Here is a 20,751-nt window from a genome sequence, read left to right on the forward strand (position 1 = left end):
TTAAATTAATTAATTTCGCTGTCTCACTAATCCCCACATTTCGTATTAATGTTTCCAGGTCAGTCAGGATGTTCCTGTCAGCTTGTCTTTTCGGGGTAAAGGTTATGCTCTGAAGGTGGCCTATGACAACAGCGTGGAATTAGTGCTGGCTGCTGCCAGGGAGTACTTCAACTCATCCAAATTGCTAACAGACCCCTGCATGGGGCTGGCCAGGTGAGCAGGAAAAGAGAGAGTATTTCCTTTCCCCAGTTCTTTATCTTTAAGGTATTAAGGTAAATTAATTTCAAAACTTGTACAGTAACTACCAAAAAGAAGAAGTGTTTATTTGACACAATGTTTGCTTCTGGCACTTATGACCAGGAACAAAATAATGGTGTCTCATTATAATTTTTCACCTACTACATGAACTGTATACACAGTGCCATGAGTTTTTGTCCCCTAATGATTTCTTAGGTTTTAGCTTATTTGTCACTCTTGCACGCTTTGGATCCTCAAACAAGTAAAATTAGACAAATATAACTCGAGTAAATAGAAGATGCATTTAAATGATGATTTCATGTGTAGGGAAAAAAGATATACGAAAACAACCAGTTATTATTTTTATGGGGAAATTAGCATTTTCTCAATTAATAAATAATTCAAATTATCCTTTAAAAAAAACAGTTTTTATTTAAACAGGCTATATTTCTCCAATATTAAAACTGATTGATGATCTCAAACGTTTAAGTGCAAAAACCTAATAAATTAGCAAGGGCCCAATACTTTTTACAGCAGTGTATGTAAGTGCATGTGTGTGTGTTGCTGGCCTCTGATCTCAGAGGGGGGCCGGTGGGTGTCTAACCTTGCCGTCTGTTCCTAGTGGGGAATTGGGACAGTAATTGGGTCGTCATTCATTTATAGGAACTAATACAAAGACCCCCCTCCACACGTTTGGACATCACCATCAATTGTAACACTTCCACTGTGTGTGCATGTAAATCTGTGCACGTGTGCGTTATTTGGGTGAGGGTGTTGGATAAAACATGGTGTGTTAAATGTCTGTGGTGCTTTGAAATTAATAGTCCACACATACTGGCTGCCCACCAACTAATGGTCAGACTGTGTCCTTTAGATTAAAATAACTGTTCCACAGACACACATTTTACCCTGTGTGCTAAATAAGACACGCACTAGGACAGTTAAACAAACTACACCTGACTTTGCCCTAAACAAGTGTGGTCAGTAGCAACGGGCAGAAGGACAAAGAGACTCGACTTAAAATAACATGGGGATCCCCTGAAACCGATAAAAATCTTTGCATCATAATTTTCTGGGAATAAACACACAGAAAGATAAAGAAAGAAAAGAACAAACATGATAAAACAGATTAGTACATGAATGAATTTACATATATATAAAATAAATATTTGTAATTATGCAAAATATAAAAAAGGGTATCCTTTGCAGTGATAAAACAACAAAGAAATTTAGCTGCTAGCATTGGCAGAGCAACGAGCAGTTTAGAAGGGCACAGTCACCATGGTAACTTGAGCCGATCAGGGTGCAGACGGCTAAGTGATGCAGTTTTTCGGACAACTTTTACGAAGGAGACCCCGAGTCTATAGACTGAATTAGTTTTTTGTTTTTAAAATCTTCTTTATTTCAGTTTTATTTATATATATTTTATTTATATAGCACTAAACCACAGCGATAGCCACCTCAGAGTGCTTTATATTTGTAAGGTAAAGACTCAAGAATAATTGAGAGAAAACCCCAACAATCAGACAGCCCCTTATAAGCAAGCACTTGGCGAAAGTGGGGAGGAAAAACTCACTTTTAACACAAAGAGACGGGGAAGGTCAGGGTGAAGGGAGGGAGACAGGACAAAGTAGTGTGGAAGAATAATATTAACTATTGATTAAACAGAGAATGGTGTCTGAACACACAGGGACTGTAAAAAGGTGAATGAATTGGATATTACGTAATTGCAGGAAAGACGTCCTACATATTTGTTTAATATGTACATTGAAAGGCATATCCATCCAGAGTAAATATCTGGTTAGACACCATGTTAGGGCTGAGTACAATATTTCCACTAAGTGACCATCATAGTGACCCGAATGCTTTTTAGCATTAATATTTGCTGTTGAGGCTGCGTAATCTAAATACAAAGTAAGTGAAACATTACTTAACACTAACCTGCCACATTTAAAACTGGTTTGATCTAAATTTGATCAGTATGGTCGGTCAGCTTCGCTTGAGGTAAACACTTTTTGATCTTCTTCAAAAGAAATGTGAGCCTTCATGAGCAGGACTCACTGTGGTCATCTGAGGGTATCCCTGCTCCTTTTTTTGCAGGGCTTATGAAAGTTATTCAGCTGTTATTAGCTGGCTTAATTTGGAAAAAAAAAATCATCCTTTACTCAGAGTGCTTTTAATGCCTTTGAACACTGTTTACTTTTTATTACTATCATTTTCTGTTTCCTTACAAGGACTTTGATGACATTTCTAATATGTGCCTCACAGCAAGAAGATTAGGGCTTGAATCCAGCAGCCGGCTGGAGCTTTTTATCTGTGAGGGACGCGTTCTCCGGTGTCATTGAGGGTTCTCTCCAGATACTCCCATGGTCCAAAGACATGTGCATTAGGTTAATTTGTGATTCCAGATTGTCCATAGGTGTGAATGTGAGTGTAAAGGGCTCTGTGACCGACCGGCATCTTGTCCTGCTAAGCAGCAGAAAATGCATGGACAGACTAAAAAGAAAAACAAGTGTTAGTGTTGGGTGTTAAAAGTAAAGAAATCCTTTATTTTGGAAAGGATTTCTTGCTTCTTTTGCTTTTTTTAGCCCGTATATTACCAGCTTCAACGGTCTGAGCAGTTACCATACTGCTTTTGTCTTTTAAAAGTGAAAGCTTTTTCCTTATCATCCACTAATTATATTAGTTTAGCATTTTTGAAAGATTCTCTTTAATATTTCCATTTCCTGTGTATTTTTGCTTCCCATCTCCTGTTTAATAAATGTGTTTATTTTTCTATGTTGTTCTTTTTCCCAATCTGCTTATAAACTGCTTCCTGTAACACATTAAGTGTTACTTCTTCGTTGTCATTGTTCCAGAGGTAACTTCTAATAGCTTGTTGAATTTTTTCCCTAAATCTTATATCCTCTAATTAGGATTTCTTTAATCTCCATAAATCATTACATCTCCTTGTTTTCATATTACTGGAGCATGATCCTTAAGTCGTACTACTTAACTCCATTAAATTAAGCTTATTTATGTTGCAATTTTTGTGAAAACATGCAGCTCAAAATGCTTCATATTGCAAGAATAAAACAACACAAAGAAGAAGGTGTATTTGTATGATCCCACAACTGTTATCATGACTGTGCCAAGAAGGACTGGCTGTGAAAAGAAATAAATGAGGAATGGCAGTTGAAACCTGTCACGTTATAGTCTGCATACATCAAAGTTTGATGATGTATCAAAGTTTATTAAATGGGAAGTCCCCAGTCTGCAGACACTTTTGTGTTTTGTCGTTGTATGTTCTTTACTTTTTACCTCATCAGCCTTTTATGGCTGATGAGGTATTGTTGTCATCCTGCCGGGCGGGCGGACAGCGTGGACACCCGAGTTTTTAAATTGGATAACTCGAGACCAATGCGACATAGGACTTTGAAATTCTACTCCATCTACTAAAAATCTCAAACCATTTTGAGTCCCGGTAACCTTGACATCAAGGTCAGATGAAGATGTAAAGTTTTCTGAAAAATCTTGTGAATGTGATAAATGAAGAATGTAGTCACCTAGGGTTTTTTTTTTTTTTAAATTGATGGCATACGTTTAGCTACTAAAAAACTGAAACAAGTTTGAATCTCAGTGATCTTGAACTCAGGGTCGAGGTTAGAGGTCAACTTTTCTGAAAATCAATTAGAATTTTCAAATGTATACCATGGGTGCATCTAGGCTAGTGGATCTAATGTATCTAGGTAAAACTGTACTGGTGGCTGCCAGTGTTTTCTCCTGTAGCTCAGGAGCAGGTCATCTACTAATTGGGAGATTGGTGGCTGCTGGAGTCTGAATGCCATATATGTTAGATAGAAATCACCTATGCAGAAAAAAGGCGTAGCAAAAATGCTTGTGTGAGTAGATGTGAATGTATGAATGGTATGGATGTATAAAGCACTTTTAATGGTTGCTACTCATGCTGAGTAGAAAAGCGCTGTATAGGAGCCAGTCCATTCACCATTTACCTTCTCTTTCCCCTCAACCCTTAAGCGGGGATTGCTGCCTCTCCATGAGCCTGGCTCTGCTGGTTCTGCTGGAAGCCTCTTCCTGTTAAAAGGAAGTTCTGCCTTCACCAAGTGCTGCTGATAGGAAATTGCCTGATTGTCTCTTTAAGATTGTGGGGTCTTTACCCTACAATTCGTAGGGTCTTGATAGGACTTGATGCTTAAGTTGTTAAAACATCTTAGTGAGGAAAAAGAAAGGAGGGAGATAAGGCAGATGTAGGCCCAGCAGGGATGATTTTGATCCTTTTTGTTGCTGGTTGTTTCTGTCGTACGTGTGAAAGCTCCTCTCACAAGTCCTCGTGTGAGTAGGAAAGAACCTGAGTGTATATGACACAGAAATGTTGGAAGATAAATGGGGAAAAAAACCAGGATGTCAGTACACTTCTGTTTGATGTTCTGGTGCAAATGAAGGGCAAGGTCTGTGCTGCTGTGCTCCATTGATAACTTCTTTGCAAACTTGTGTTCTCGTGTGTCTGTTTAGCACAGAGTAGTTAATCTGGAAATCACAGTGTACATGCTGCAAAGCACATCATGACTCTTGAAAGCGAAATAGAAAAATTTTTTTTTTCCACTGATGTCTTTTCTAAGGCTGTGTCAATACACAAACACACTCACACACGCTCGCCTGGAGATACTTCACAGCACGAGTACATAATCAGTATGCCCTCTTTCTGTCTCTCATTCGCCCATCCACAGCCCTTTCCTCTGCTCTCATCCATGCCAGGACAAACCTCTTGTTCCTGGCAAGAACAGCAGCCATGCTCAAAGAGTGGGGAGCTGCGTGTGGAGTGCTTTCCAGAGTGTGTGTGTGCGCGCGCGCGTGTGTGTGTACTCTACTCAACAGTTTTGAGTCAGTGTGTTTTTAAGAAGTAGAGGTTGCATTTCTCATTACACTTACAAGGATTATGAGACATTTCTGTCAGTTGTCTTTGTTTACCCACCACGAGAGTAAAACACTCTTGAGCGAACACACATCCCAAGGACAAGTTCCCTCTTCTCCACTCAACTGGTGCTGACGTCAGAACTCTTAAGCTGCAATTTTATCTGGGATTTGTGCTATTTGCAAATTAATCATTTTGCTTTTTTCTTCCTCTTTCACTCGCTGGTATATTTTACTTTGCTCTGTATACACTTGCAGGCACACACAATTTGCGCATTCAGTGTTATATATGCGGCATGATGTGCTACATAATCCTATTAAGGGTAATGAGTGCCGCTCGCGTTTCAAGAGAAAACTGTTCTATTGTAGATCTGTCAAATTAGTCTAGACTTTGTATTTAAATCCATTTGAAAAGTGTCGCCATGTTTCTCATCATGATGTTGAAACTTCACAGACTTCAGGCTAGATAATCGCTTTTTTTCTACAGCTCTGAAATGTGTACCAATTTAAGTAAAGCCCCTTTAGTTCTTCCCACTCATTTTATCAAGCGGTAAGTTATGTTTTGCAACAGTTTTCTGCAATGCTGTTAGATTAAATGGACCGAAGGTAACTACATCACTTTTTAGGTGCATCAGCTTTTCACTGAATTTTCACTTTCTGTGCTTAGAAAAGTTAAGTTTCTGTACTCCTAAAATTCAGACTTCCTCTTTGTGTCACAAGGTCATATGATTGGGTAGCAATGGAACAAATTATTAGTCATTCCCTGCTGTTTTAACTGCTTATTATCTTCATCAGGGGGTGTCTCCAGCTGATCACAGACTGTCCTCCATCCATCCAAGAGGAACTGGACCTCATCAACGCCCTCAGCCAGCTGGAAGACTTCAACGTCAGCATTCTGCCCCTGCAAGGTAGCATGAAGCGTTTGTCTGTCTGGGAAGCTGGGAGATTTCAAATGTGCGCTTTTGTGTGTATCTGAATGTGTTGTCGGTGCGTTTCAAATGGTTAGACATTCAAATGTTCTCATAGACGATTAAAGCACACCGTTCCCCACCTCCATCGCCTCGGCTCACAGCCTGTCTCCCTCCCTGCTGTCACGTCACGTTCTCCGTTCCTCCATATGTTGCTGTTTCTTGTCACTGTATCAAAATATATTGTTATTTATGGATCGACTGTTGAGCAAACAACATCTGGCCAATGGCCTAATTAGGAATGAAGTGTTTAGTTTGGACGTGTGCGCTCTGTCTTACACACACACACACACACACACACACACACACACACACACACACACACAATGTTTTATCCTTCAGCTGTAAAGCTGACCAATCTATATTCACCTCCATGTTCTTGCTTTCGTTCTTTTCTGGCACCCTACATCTGTGGTTCCAGGCTTGCCTCCCTTCTAAAGAAAACCTTGGCGCCAAAATAAACCAGCTTGGCCCCTCATCGCCTCACCTTTACAGCGAGGTGTTGTTTGCCCCCAAGGCCTCCGTGCTCTCCCTCCTTTGCCCCCATCAAATCGAGCTGCCAGTATGAAACCACTGTGACAGAGAGAGCCATAAATTGCACGGTCTCTCGTTCCTTCCCTCCCTCTCTTGCTCTCCGTCCCTCTCACCTTCTTTCCTCTCTTTACATTCATCACTTACCTCTGGGGTTTTCTTTCTTTTTCCTAGCTCCCTACTTCCTTCTCTTCTTCTTTTCACTGCTTGCTTAACGTGAAGGGCAGAGGGCAGAGCTTTGGAAGAATATGAAAGAAAAACAGTGGAAAAAAGAATGAAGCACTGCAATGGAGAAAAACAGAAACTGTTGTAAAAGAAAATGTGAAAATCTTGTTTTATTGTGACACATGCATGCATTAATTATTATGTCTTAGGTCAATATCAGTGCTTAGGGGAACATTGAATTCATGGCTTTGAATCAAGGTCATACTGAAAAGAACAGTTTTGTTTTCTCCTCAAAGTAATAGCTCTACTCTAAGTTCCCGTTCTCACAGATAAACATGCACAAATATGAAGTCGGAAGGATTTGAACATAGGTAATCCATCTTAGGCTGTCCCCTGCAGCCCTCCTATAGAGCCTAAGGCGATGCTTCATATAAACCACCCTACCCACAATTCCCTCTAGGCCTCGCCCAAAGTCATTCAAAGCCATAAAGATCCTCAGCAGGGTGCACAGAGGCCTGCAGAGGCTCTAAAGATGGCATTTCTCAGGGTTTCAATACAACTTTAAAGAAAAATGGAAATGCATCTGAAAATGTTTGAGGTGGTTTTTTTGAAAAGCACAAACTCCCTACTGTCCTGCGGATGATATGTGCTGCAGGTTGTTATCAGTGAAAAATGATGTCAAACAATATGCAATGAGTATGAAATATCTAAGACTGGAGACTGATTGTGAAAGATCAAAGGCTTGCCTTGTTGTAGTTTCTAAATCTCTCGCAGATTGGACTACATGGAGATCCCAAACTTAAACTGTAAATAATATACTTGGAGTATGAAGTTTGTTTTAGTTTCTGTGCCACATGCAGCCCAATTGGATCTCGAGTGATATTACAGCATTAATAAAAAAAATGTTCACTTTCTTTTAGTGTAAAGAAGTACATTCTGGAAACGTTCACACTTAATGAACCATCCATTTACAAAATGGATGATGAACAGCCTCGGATATCTTAAGAAAAAAATAAGAGCAATTTCCACAATATGTCTCAGTTTTTACACAGTCATACTCATTGGAATGAAATACTACTGTCATAAATCAAAGAAATGTGTCTGCACGGCTCCGCGGCTTAACCATCTACTCTACACAGTGGTGTGGCACACAGGTAGTGTGTGTGACAGGGACAAGGCTGTGACACTTAATGATTCAGACACAGGACTCTCATTCATTTAAAGGACGTATTTGGGATATATTCTAATTATTCTTATGACCTACAACACAATGCTTCCTAATGTACAACATATTGAAAAGTTCTACAGTTAATCAAATAACTAAGACCACCCTCATGCTTTTTTTTTTTTTTTCAAATGCTTCAACTATCTCATGGTCTGATAGATGCTTCAGAGAACCCCTTTAATATTAAAACCACTCAAAATGCCTTATGAAAGATAATATTTTAGCACTGGCATGTGAATGACTGCTGTATACTCATGTTTTAAAGTACACACAATATTTTTGTCCAATTTTGGTTTGTTATATAGTTTTTTCTTTTGTTTTTGTTTTTTAAATTCTGAAGTGGCTGCATCCAACAATTACTACCATATTTGTTAACTATGTGTTCAATTTTCAGTATAACAGGGCAAAATCGTCCAATAGGAGAAGACAAACACAGTTTTTTTTTTTTTTTTTTGGACACTTGAATTTGTCATTGGTCCCACATGGATGAATTACATTAATCTGTTATTCTTTGAAGCTTACTTTGCTGTTTTTTTTTAAATTACTATTCAACACGTACCACATACAATTTTAATACTGACTAGATACATGGAAATTTTGACACATCCACGCCCTAATTTTAATAATATTTAATTATGCAGAATAAGTCAGCAGTATCCACCAGTCTATCACTGAACTAGGGCTGGGCTACATGCGTATGAATTATACAGCATTATATTATTTTTCTTGACATCTTGACATCTGCTGCTTTATCATTCACTGTTCATAATTTCCTATCACTTGGTCATCAGCCTTTACTTGTTCCAGATTGAATATAGTAATTAGCAAAACAAGTCTGAAACCCATCCCCGCTGTCTTCCGTGTTCCCTCCAGTGCGACTGCGATCAGACCGTCTGTCTCTCGTAGAGGAGTGCATCGCCCACTGCTCCACAGCTTACAAGCAGTCCACCACTCTGCTCAATCTGGCCTCACTCCTCAGAGTTTCAGGTACTTGCAGACACGCATGCACACTCACACGTGATCAGGCACTCTAACTCTAAATTTTATCAAGCTAAAATGTGTTTGACTATAATTTTCAATAAACCAGATCGAGGCAGTTTTCCAGCATAAGAAAAATCCATCTTCATAAGAGGTTTATTTATGTGTGCTTATGGCTTGCAAGCACGCAAACACACAGTACTGTGCAAACGTTCTCAGCCAGGTCTACTATCTTTATATTTTGCTAACATGAAACAAAATTGTTTTGTATTTTTTAAGTGGTCCTGAGTAATTGTTCTCCATGATTTATGAGGAGCTTTCAGAGTTATTTTTTTGGACATGGGCTGCTTTTTCACTCATTTTTAGTGCAGTATTTGTACCTGATCATTTTCAGAGGAAAGTTTTTTTTTTTGTTTGTTTGTTTGATAAGTCACTTAACAGTGATCCATTAATCATTGAAGCATAAAAAGGTGCCTCCCTCAAAGGATGAACCAGTGTTTTACAGACAACTTAGCGAAGAGCCCATTTCAAGTTGTATCTTTAGGCTATTTCTTTAGTTTAGTCAAAGATAACACAGTTTGACAGGTATAAAAATAGTCTTCTTTCACCAATAAGATGATTCCCAAAGAGTATTCATCAAAACCCTGACCTAGCTCAGTGTGGTGTGCCGTGGATCATTAGAAAATTTGAGGTAACTGGACAAGTGGACGAGAAAAGAAGAGTGGTAGGCCAAAAACACCCCACCAAGTGAGGAGTATCAGAGGTATGCCAAATTACAAAAGACACTGAAATGAAAGTCAGCTGTTTGATTAAGTGATGAATAATAATTTGACATTTTTAGTTAGTCGTTATGCGGGGAGGATGTCGGGGAGAGGTACTACAGTGAGTGTCTGGAGCCATCTGTAAAACATGGTGGAGACTCTAGCATGGTTTGGGTCTGCTGTGTTCTCACAATTTATGGAATTCTGAAAAGTGTCGTCAGATTTTGATCCACCGTGCAGTAAAATCTAGAAACCATCTGATTAGTACAGCTTTATTTGTCAGCATGACAATGATCCCAAACACACTGCCATTGTAGTAAAAGAATACCTGGATTAAAAAAACAACACAAAGCAATAAAAACACAATGCAACACTATCTGTTATGGATCGACTTACCTAGAGCAGAGCCCTCAACATTATTGAAGGTTGATGGTCAGTGTGGAATTATAAACAAAAGTCAGCCAACAGCCAAGAAAGAGCTTTGGGTGTTCTTTAAGAAGCCTGGAAAACTATTCCTGAAGACTGCTTGGAGAAAAAATTATAAATCTGTCTAACAGAGACGTTGTCGAAACAAATATTTACTTTCAAACTCGTTAGAATTGTATACACTCTGTTTTTGCCTTATATACTGCATTTACATCTATGTCTGTATATTTCAATAAACCACTGCTTCTATTCAACATTTTCCTGGCAAAGTAAAAAGAAATGAAGGGTTGCTCAAGAGTTTTTCAAAGCATTGTATGTATACTGAACGAGCAAACAGACTTACCTTGTGAGCTCTCAAAGCTGCCTTTTTTTCTGCTGTCAGGCATTATGCAGTTTGACAGTAAGAGACAGATTCTGTACAAGGCCATAAGGTCTGTATGTCAGCATTTGAAACTTTGTCAAGAGGCCTGCTGCTGCCTTGGAAAGGCAGCCTATTTATACGTTTTAAGTTTACCTGAAGAAGTCTTGATTTTGTTTTGTGGTAATTTTGTCTCCAATGTAGTCTCAACAGTGCATTCACTGTTCAATGAGTTGTTTATGAGACTGGCACGACAGCTGATCTACAGAGACTCTGTTCTCTTTTTTTTAATCCCATTATACTGGAATTGGCGGCAGTTAGAGTGTGATCACAGAGAATTCTCAGTGAATAGCAGCTAAAAAGCTAACATAAATATTTATACCTTCTTATAGACGTGGCCAAATTTGTTTAGAAATTGGAATTTTGGTAAATGTAGTATTGACTGTATGCCTAAATTAAGATGAAACATGAATTTTTTTATTTTTTATGGTTTTTTATTTTTTATGATTTTTTTTTTTTTTTTTTTTTTTTTTTTTTTTTTACAGGGTTAAAAAAAAGAAACTATTTTGCTAATATATGCTGATTGGTTGGTTAAAGATACATGACAGGACAAAATCCGTTTATGACACCCTTTTCTAAACTATAACTATGGGGAGGGCAATTAAGTCAAAACAGAAACCTAGTAGAATATGTAAGTGTGACAAGCAGCTAGTTGTGGAGGTTTAAGGTGACAGAAATGCTTCTCATTTGGTGCATGAAATCAAAAGGCCAAGTGGCTCAGAATGGTTTGTGGCCTGATACTTACAGAAGGTGTTCTGCTATAGTCAAAACCCTGAACATTCAGTTTAATTCATTTTTGCACAGTTTTATTTGTACGGCACCAGCTCACAACAGCAGTCACCTCAAAGCTTGTATAAGGTAAAACACCGAAAATACTAGAGAGAAAACCTCAGTAAATAGACACCTTATGATGAAGCACTTGGCGATGGTAGGAAGAAAGAACTCCATTTTATCAAAAAGAAAACTGCAGATAACTGTTTTTATATATCTGTTTTTTATATTAATAATTTTTGTTGTTTTTTATATATATATTATATCTATATATATATTTTTTTTATATCTCATGAACCCATTTTTAGGCTACAGTCTCATAGATCGTAGCCCTGGATCAACAGGCAAAACCCCCTGTGAAAGTGGAAGTTGCAAGATTGAGATTTCTACTTAAAACTTCTCTCCTTCTAAGATGTTCAGTTGTTGTGCCTGTCTTAGCTACTGTCTAGGCACCCCTTAGTCAGTCTCTTTGAAGCTGTTTCTCATGCTGGTTGAAAGTCTTGCAAAATATAAAAGCATTGATCTGTCTTTTAATGTTGACATAAACTTGTAGGGGGTATTCATCTTAATGACGTCTTTTTTACTTCAAAGTTGTCAGACTCATGTTTTGTAATTTGTAATATCTGCAAGACTTTGGCTATTATCCACATGATACTAATAGTAGAACTGAAGTTGTCGAAGAGCTATGCCTAAAGACTGAGCCAAAGGACAGACTTCAGTCCAATTATTTTGCATAACCTAGCACGTCTTTGACTGCTAATGAATGTGCAGTAGGTGCGAGAAAATGGGAAATGAAATGGAGTTTATTCTCAGTGCACATTGCAAATCCTTCCATGTGAAACGCAGCACCAAATTCTTCACTGAAAAAATCCAAAAAATTAGACAAGCAATTGGTACATCAACAGCAGTTCCAGGATATGTACTGTGTCCACCAAAAAACTGTTTAAACACCATGAAACAGTTTCAACCTATTAACAGCAAAGACCTGGAGGACATCTTAGGTCAACTGAACTCCTCCTCCTGCTGTTTAGATGTCCTGCCAACAAGTTTTTTCAAAAAGGTCTCAAAGACTTTAGAGTCAGACCTGTTACAGATCGTCAACTTTTCTTTATTATCAGGTGTGTTTCCAGAATCACTAAAAACTGCTGTAATCAAACCTATACTGAAAAAGGACAATCTTGACAAGACACAAATGAACAACTACAGGCCGATCTCAAATCTCCCGTTTTTAAGTAAGATCATTGAAAAAGCAGTTTCCCAACAGCTCAGTTACTTCTTAAAACAGAATAATTGCTACGATGCCTTCCAGTCAGGTTTTAGACAGAACCACAGCACTGAAACCGCTCTGACCAAAGTGTTTAATGACATATGTCTGAATACAGACAGTGGAAAAATGTCAGTCCTAGTTTTACTGGATCTCAGTGCAGCATTTGATACAGTTGACCACAACATATTACTCAAACGACTGGAGAACTGGACAGGTCTTTCAGGAACTGTACTAAACTGGTTCAAAACATACGTAGAAAACAGGAAATACTTTGTATCAATAGGTAACTTCACATCTGAGCAGACAAGTATCACATGTGGAGTTCCCCAAGGTTCCATCTTGGGACCCCTTCTGTTTAACATCTACATGCTCCCACTGGCACAGATTATAAACAACAACAAAATAAACTATCACAGCTATGCAGATGACACACAAATATATATCACAATGTCACCAGGAGACCGAGGCCCTGTACAGGCTCTTGGTAAATGCATTGAGGAAATCAATGACTGGTTGTGCCACAATTTTCTCCAGCTAAACAAAAACAAAACTGAGGTAATAGTCTTTGGCGCCAAAGAAAAACGATTACAGGTCACCAGAGAACTTCAATCTATACATCTAAAAACCACAAACCAGGCGAGAAATTTGGGTGTAGTGATGGATGCAGACCTAAACTTAGAAAAACACATTAAGACAATAACAAAGTCAGCTTACTATCACCTCAAGAATATATCAAGGATAAAAGATCTGATGTCTCAACAGGACCTGGAAAAACTAGTCCATGCATTCATCTTTAGTAGGCTTGATTACTGTAACAGCATCTTTACAGGTCTACCTAAAAAATCAGTCAGACAACTACAGCTCATTCAGAACTCTGCTGCTCGAGTCCTCACTAAGACCAAAAAAGTGGACCACATCAGTCCAGCTCTGAGGTCCTTACACTGGCTGCCTGTCCGTCAGAGGATAGACTTTAAAGTTCTGATGCTGGCCTATAAAGCTCTGAATGGTTTAGGACCAAAATACATCAATGACCTCCTGACCCAGTATGAACCATCCAGATCCCTCAGGTCATCTGGATCCGGTCTTTTATCAGTTCCCAGAGTCAGAACCAGACACGGAGAAGCTGCATTCAGCTTTTATGCTCCTTATATCTGGAACAAACTCCCAGAAAGCCTCAGATCAGCTGAAACACTCAGTTTATTTAAATCCAGGTTGAAGACTCACCTGTTCTCAGCTGCATTTGAATAAAGCACCAAATCCACACTTTAAGCTTAAATTTCAAAACTTACATTTAACTACTGATTTTATCTACTGTTCTGATTTTATCTGTTTTGATTTTATATACTGTTGTTTGTTTGTTTGTTAATTAGTTAGTTAGTTTATTTGCTTGTTTTATTCAATTTTAAATCATGCTTTTTATTTGTTCTTGTTTCTAATGTCTCTGTAAAGCACTTTGAATCACCTTGTTGTTGAATTGTGCTATACAAATAAACTTGCCTTGCCTTGCCTTGCCTTAAAGCAACAAACTACAGTCACAAATCAAACAAGGTTAATGTACTACGTTTCAGCAAAGAGGTTTAATTTCCTTAAGATTTTCACTCTTCCTCTATACGTTCTCTCAAGTCGTCTGACTCTACACTGTCCTTCATCCCGTCATGTTTAAATTCCTCAGGAATTACCACGTTTACAGACTCTCGACTCGAAAAATCCTTGTGCAGTGTATTTGCAGTAATACCAAAAGCAATTTAATTCTTTATGTTTTTGTGGTATTTTTCATATCTCCTGCATGTTTGTCAGACCGCTGAGCTGTATTTTTAGCGAATGTGGCAACACGGTAATGGAATCCATTTTATGCACAAGATGTGACATGCCGACTTCAGTGCTTTCAAATCTTTTTTTTTTTCTTTTTTTTTTGAAAGAGAACTACAAGAAAAAAACATGAATAGTAGAAGCTTGTATACTTTGACCATTTTAGTTCCAACCCCCACTTTTCCAATGCTGAAAAAGTGAAAACCAAGATGTCCTTTTTCTGCACAAACTGCACAAACTTTACCTCTGCCTCTGTGCCCGTGTTTACTGTTCATCTTTTAAGAATATAAGATAGACAGACACACAAAAAAGAGTCAGTCTTTCATGCTTCTTCCCTATTTTGTCTTCTGTCTCTTGGATTCATGGTCCTGTCGTTTCTCTCTGAGGCCTGTCGCCAGCTAAAGGAAACCTGCTAACTGGTCTTGTGGCATTTCTGTGTCTTTGCTGCTCACATTCTGTCAGCAGGAAACCCTCGCTGTGTGGTTTCAGAAAGGGCGGAAAAAAAGAGGCAAAGGGAGATGAGAAGAGCAATAAACAAATTTTTAAATAAATAAATGCAGGAGGGAGGCTTTTGAAGGGTGCGTAGCTCTGGGGCTCTGTGGTGAATATTTAATGCAGGTATCACCAGCACGCCGGTTAAAAACCCTTAGGGTTCGGTTCCTGCCCCTGCAAAAAAGTGATCCATGAATCATTTCATTTTATGGCATAGAGGTGCAAACGTTGTTTATGTATGAAGTAATCGCTAATTATAATATTCCAAATGTAGCAAATTTTTCCGACTTGGGTAGATGATTGTTATAATCCACTGTAGGGTTAGATTAAACTAAACACGCTCCTATTTGTCCTCTTTCGCACATTTTCATTAGAGTCTTTGGTTGGACCATCAAGGACAGGTAAAGGTTTCAATTGGATTTCCAAGATGTCTGATTTTTAGATCAACTTGAAATAAATGCCAGGGAATGTTTTGATTTAAAGAAAAAAAAATGGTGGAAAAGAGCACAGGGTGAACAAAGATGTGCCGCCACACACATACACAAACCTTGTCTATATTGAGGTCTTGACAGCTTTTGAAGATGCCATTTCACCAGTCACCCTGAAAATATTTGACAAACACCTCTTTCCCTTCACAGTAAACACAGCATTTCTGTCATCACACGCACACACGCATGCACGCACACACGCACAAACAAACAGCCACCGACCAATTCAGTGCCATCACATTTCTTCATCTCAACGCCAGTTCTTTGATCTTCAGCGCACAGGTTTATTCAGAAGTTGTTCCTGACCATGCCTCTTTTGATCGTCCCATCCTCTGCCTTTTGTTTATAGAGCTTACACACAGATCAAAGGTTGTCCTGAGCTGCCACATGAATGTTAACACCGCGCTCAATCTCACGAACACTGAGATATCAAACTCTGATTTCCTTTTAGCGCGGTGGTAATTTTACTGTTATTTCGTACCCTGTTTTGGAGATGAACAGAAATGGCAATAATCTCATTTGTGGTAGACAATTATTATGTAGTCTCAAGCCCTGACTGCAGTGCGGCTAATATTTGAGGATATTCTTTTTTCAACCTAGAGCCTGTGTGTGAGTCTGCTCACAGAGGGAAATTTAATATGAAATTCATTGAGACAGATACTGTATGTAATATGCAGCCTTATGAGATTTGCGGTTTAGTTTTTGAATGTTGACATTTGTCAGGATTAAGAAAACAAATTCAAAAGACTTTAAAAAAAAATCAATTTGTACTCATTTAAATGAATATCTGTGTTTGCATGCCTAGGGGAAGATGAAGCAATGAGAAAAGGCAAAGTGCTGACCCTGCTTGCAGAGCAAGCTCTGCAATGTCTGGACTTCAAGGCGTCGTACATCCACTGTCAGGACCTCATGGCTGCAGGTAACTGTGAAGCTGTGCTCAGACCAGTAGAGGCTTTAGGGAAACTATAATATATGTGATATGTAAGTAGGATTTAAGTAAAATGACCACTGAAATATGAGAGAAATGTTTTACCTCATTGTTGATAACTGGTATCACTCTTAGACGGGGGCGTTAATTACTTTGCATGTTAAAACCTTACTAAAAAGAAGCCTTTTTTAATATTATTAAGCTTGTTACAACTCTCATGCAGTATAACAAGAACAGAAGAAGACTGACAGGCAATAGCATTTAGCAAAATCCATTGAGGTTGATGAACAATGGAAAAAGACAGAAGTCTTCAGAGAGAAAAGGGATTATTAATGATATTTAAATGATAACAATGGGCATTGACTGGCATCAAACGGGTGTCCTGGTTTTAAATACCTGGGTGGTGTATTGACTGTGATATCAAAGTATACTGACATCCAGTCAAATGAGCTACAGTGCTTAACAAATTTAAAGAGAGTATTAAAGTGCTTCCACATACAGGTGGATTAACCATTACAGACACATAAAAATGGTTTTGGTAATTACCAATGCTATTAATTTAATGGAGTTGTGTCATAAAACCTTTATTTGGTGGTGGTCTAAAAAATGGCTATAGGTTCAAACATTGGAAGTCAACTGAACTCCCACACTGCACACTCCCTCAGCATCTCTGAACAAAGCTGGTCCCACTTGCAGTTCTCGCATCAGAATATGAAAAATATTTTTATATATGAACGTCTTTAGGATCAACCACCTCCATCAGAGTTTTTGATGCCTCTGATGACACTACAAGTCAAATAAAAAGGTTTCAGTTGATTATTATTTCTGCCACAATCAGTCTTCTTTTGTTTATGCCATCTTAATTAGTTGTACTCAGGACACCTAAGTTTATGAATGCGATAACTCGAGAAAGAGACGATGTAGGAACTTTAAATTGATACCATAGGTGCATCTACTAAAAATCTTGGATGAGTTTGAATCTCTGTGGCCTTGACCTGAAGTTCAGAGTACGTTTTCTGAAAATCTTATAACGTCAGAACAAGGTAACTTAGGATTTTGAAATTTATACTGTAGGTGTGTCTGCTAGGGAGGCTAAGGGGTAGTGTACAAGGCCGCTATTTTCCTTTAAACTCCTGCTCTGACCACCTGTAACATGCACGATTTCACCACAGACCTTGCGCAGAGAGCAAACTTCTACTTTTAAACTGATCCAAGTTTAATGTGTGAAATCATAAGAGAGCTGGATGTCCAAGCATGTCCAGTTTTCAAGTCTGAAGGCAGTGTGTTATGCTAAGAGACAGAAAGGTCGAGCGATCATCATTTTTCTCAACACTGAGACAATGGGGGTGGGGATGTCTTGTTTGATGCTGTAATATTTTCCACCACAGAAAAATTAAGTCCAAGGGGGAAAAAAACAACTTAAATTTCACTGTGTTGTTCTACAGTCCTGAGTAATGGGAGAGTGCTTAGATGAGAAAAAAGGTGTCTTAGAGAGAGAGAGGGTGTAATCAGATAAGCAACAGTATTCTCTCTCTATGAACACAGCAGGAATAATTGAATCTGTTTGTAAAAACGAAGTCAAGGCGGCGTGTTGGTTTCTGGCTATGATGAAGCTGGAACAAATGTAGCTCAGCTGTTATAATGTTTCAGGCTGATATTTTCTTCAAGGAGAAGTGTGCAAAAGTAAAGATTTAAGTATTTGTTAATGTCCCAAGGGCTTTGAAAGTTACTCTTTCCTGGCTCGTTATACAGGGTGGGCCATTTATATGGATACACCGTAATAAAATGGGAATGTTTGGTGATATTAAAGTCCTGTTTGTGGCACATTAGTATATGTGAGGGGACAAACTCCTCAAGATGGGTGGTGATCATGGTGGCCATTTAGAAGTCGGCCATCTTGGATACAACTTTTGTTTTTTCAATAGGAAGAGGACCATGTGACACATCAAAGTTAATGGTAATGTCACAAGAAAAACAATGGTGTGCTTCGTTTCAATGCAACTTTATTCTTTCATGAGTTATTCACAAGTTTCTGACCACTTATAAAATGTGTCCAATGTGCGGCTCATTGTGTTGGATTGTCAATGCAACCCTCTTCTCCCACTCTTCACACACTGATAGCAACACCGCCATTCAGCTGGCCCACGACGACCAATCCACTTTCCAGGAAACTGTTCATCTAGGAATGCTCAGACCTGGCACCCATAATGTGGTGGTGCACCATCTTGCTGGAAAAACTCAGGGAACGTGCCAGCTTCAGTGCATACAGAGGGAAACACATCATCATGTAGCAATTTCAAATATCCAGTGGCCTTGAGGTTTCCATTGATGAAGAATGGACCCACTATCGTTGTACCCCATGTACCACACCAAACCCTCACTTTTGTTGTTCCAACAGTCTTGGAGGGATCCATCCAATGTGGGTTAGTGTCAGACCAATAGTGGTGGTTTTGTTTGTTAACTTCACCATTCACATAAAAGTTTGCCTCATCACTGAACAAAATCTTCTGCGTGAACTGAGGGTCCTGTTCCAATTTTCGTTTTGCCCATTCTGCAAATTCTGTGCGCTGATCTGGGTCATCCTCATTGAGATGCTGCAGTAGCTGGAGTTTGTAAGGGTGCCATTTGTGAGTAGCTAATATCTGCAGAAGGAATGTTCGACTAATGCCACTCTCCAGTCACATGCGGCGAGTGCTACGCTGTGGGCTCTTGCTGAATGAAGCTAGGACAGCCACTGATGTTTCTTAATCAGTGACAGTTTTCTTGCGTCCAAATTTTGGCAAATCCAACACTGAACCACTTTCACGAAACTTAGCAAGCAGTTTGCTAACTGTAGCATGAGAGATGGGTGGTCTCGTAGGGTATCTTGCATTGAAATCTGCTGCAATGACCTGGTTACTGCGTTCACCAGATATCAACACAATTTCGATCTGCTCCTCACGTGTTAACCTCTTTGACATGTCAATGGCTGTGAACAAAGAGAGACTTGTGAATAACTCATGAAAGAATAAAGTTACGTTGAAACCAAGCACACCATTGTTTTTCTTGTGACATTACCAATAAGTTTGATGTGTCACATGGCCCTCTTCCTATTGAAAAAACAAAAGTTGTATCCAAGATGGCCGACTTCTAAATGGCCACCATGATCACCACCCATCTTGAGGAGTTTGTCCCCTCACATATACTAATGTGCCACAAACAGGACTTTAATATCACCAACCATTCCCATGTTATTACGGTGTATCCATATAAATGGCCCACCCTGTACTTTTTAGATTCTGTTCTTTGCTTTAATGTTCTGGATATTCGCGGATTATTTTACAATATGCATTTTGTGTTTGATGCTTTGTCATTATGTCTTGATTGGACTTGATCTTGTAGTTACATTCTCTTTTTGTTTCCCTCCAGGTTACAGTCCAGCATGGGAGGTGTGCAGTCTGCTCGGTCAATGTGACGGTTATGGAGACCTGGAGGCCCGGCAAGAACTGTTAGCCTTCTCTCTCACACACTGCCCCCCTGACAGCATCCACGGCCTCCTGGCCGCCTCCAGTGACCTACAAACTCAGGTAAACCAGCCAGGCGGTTTATTAACAGCATTGTTATATCGTTTTCATGTTTGGCTGCTGCTGTCATTTTGTTTGCCCTTTCATGTGTGTCCAAAATGAAAATGGTTTGTATAGTGAGCTTTTGAAGCAAATACGTGCAAGAAGAGAATTTGTGATGGTGGGAAAGTTGAAGGCTTCCAAGAATGAAAATTGAAATAACCAGTGGTAGAGCAAAGTGGGCGCATATGACAGTAGTGAGACACTACAGCTGCTAATGGGAGTGAAGGGGGAAATATACAAGAGGGTTACGAGCAAACCACAGGTTGGTTGTCCAGTATTAACAAGCAGTTACTGTAGCAACAAAAATATGAGAACAAGTCCTTTAATTTATATATGGGGCTGGATATACGTTAGCATAAGCATAGCATAAGCTGAACAGACATCTTTTTAAGATTTAGGTAAGATGTGTGAGTAGCTTTTCAAACGCGTTCAGAGGAATATCGTTGCCATTACTACTAAAAGAATTTACTGTTGACTTCATGTGTTTGTGCCTTTAAAGGGGGCTTTGCTATGGTGACAAAGCAGGTAGAGGTGATACGTAAACACATTTTTTGTATTAGCCAGTTTAAAAAAAGACGTTTGATAGAACCAGCAGTAAAATTAGGACTGCTAAGGAAGTTTTTAAATGATCAATGTAGACAACAATAAAAGTGCCTCCCAAGCCTGTGAGTCAAGGACCTTTAAGATAAATAAGATAATTAGACCTTAGTATACATATACAGTATACAAACGTTAAATCACCAATCACATGGAAGCAACTCTGTGCTTTTA

General features: G+C 38.9%; 1 protein-coding gene across 1 annotated transcript in view; it reads left to right on the forward strand.

The window, feature by feature from the left end:
• Positions 1 to 20,751, forward strand: part of nbas (NBAS subunit of NRZ tethering complex) — a 184,714-nt gene that overhangs the window by 56,016 nt on the left and 107,947 nt on the right. Inside the window, exons 31-35 of the mRNA XM_085373435.1 lie at positions 59 to 213; positions 5,944 to 6,056; positions 8,911 to 9,024; positions 16,253 to 16,366; positions 19,784 to 19,941. Of these exons, the coding sequence (XP_085229561.1) occupies positions 59 to 213; positions 5,944 to 6,056; positions 8,911 to 9,024; positions 16,253 to 16,366; positions 19,784 to 19,941 (654 nt within the window). The remainder of the gene's footprint in view (positions 1 to 58; positions 214 to 5,943; positions 6,057 to 8,910; positions 9,025 to 16,252; positions 16,367 to 19,783; positions 19,942 to 20,751) is intronic.

Source organism: Diplotaxodon limnothrissa, linkage group LG15, assembly GCF_057381915.1.
Source record: "Diplotaxodon limnothrissa isolate DT_005_m linkage group LG15, D_limnothrissa_male_GT1.1, whole genome shotgun sequence".
NCBI classification, from domain to species: Eukaryota; Metazoa; Chordata; class Actinopteri; order Cichliformes; family Cichlidae; genus Diplotaxodon; species Diplotaxodon limnothrissa.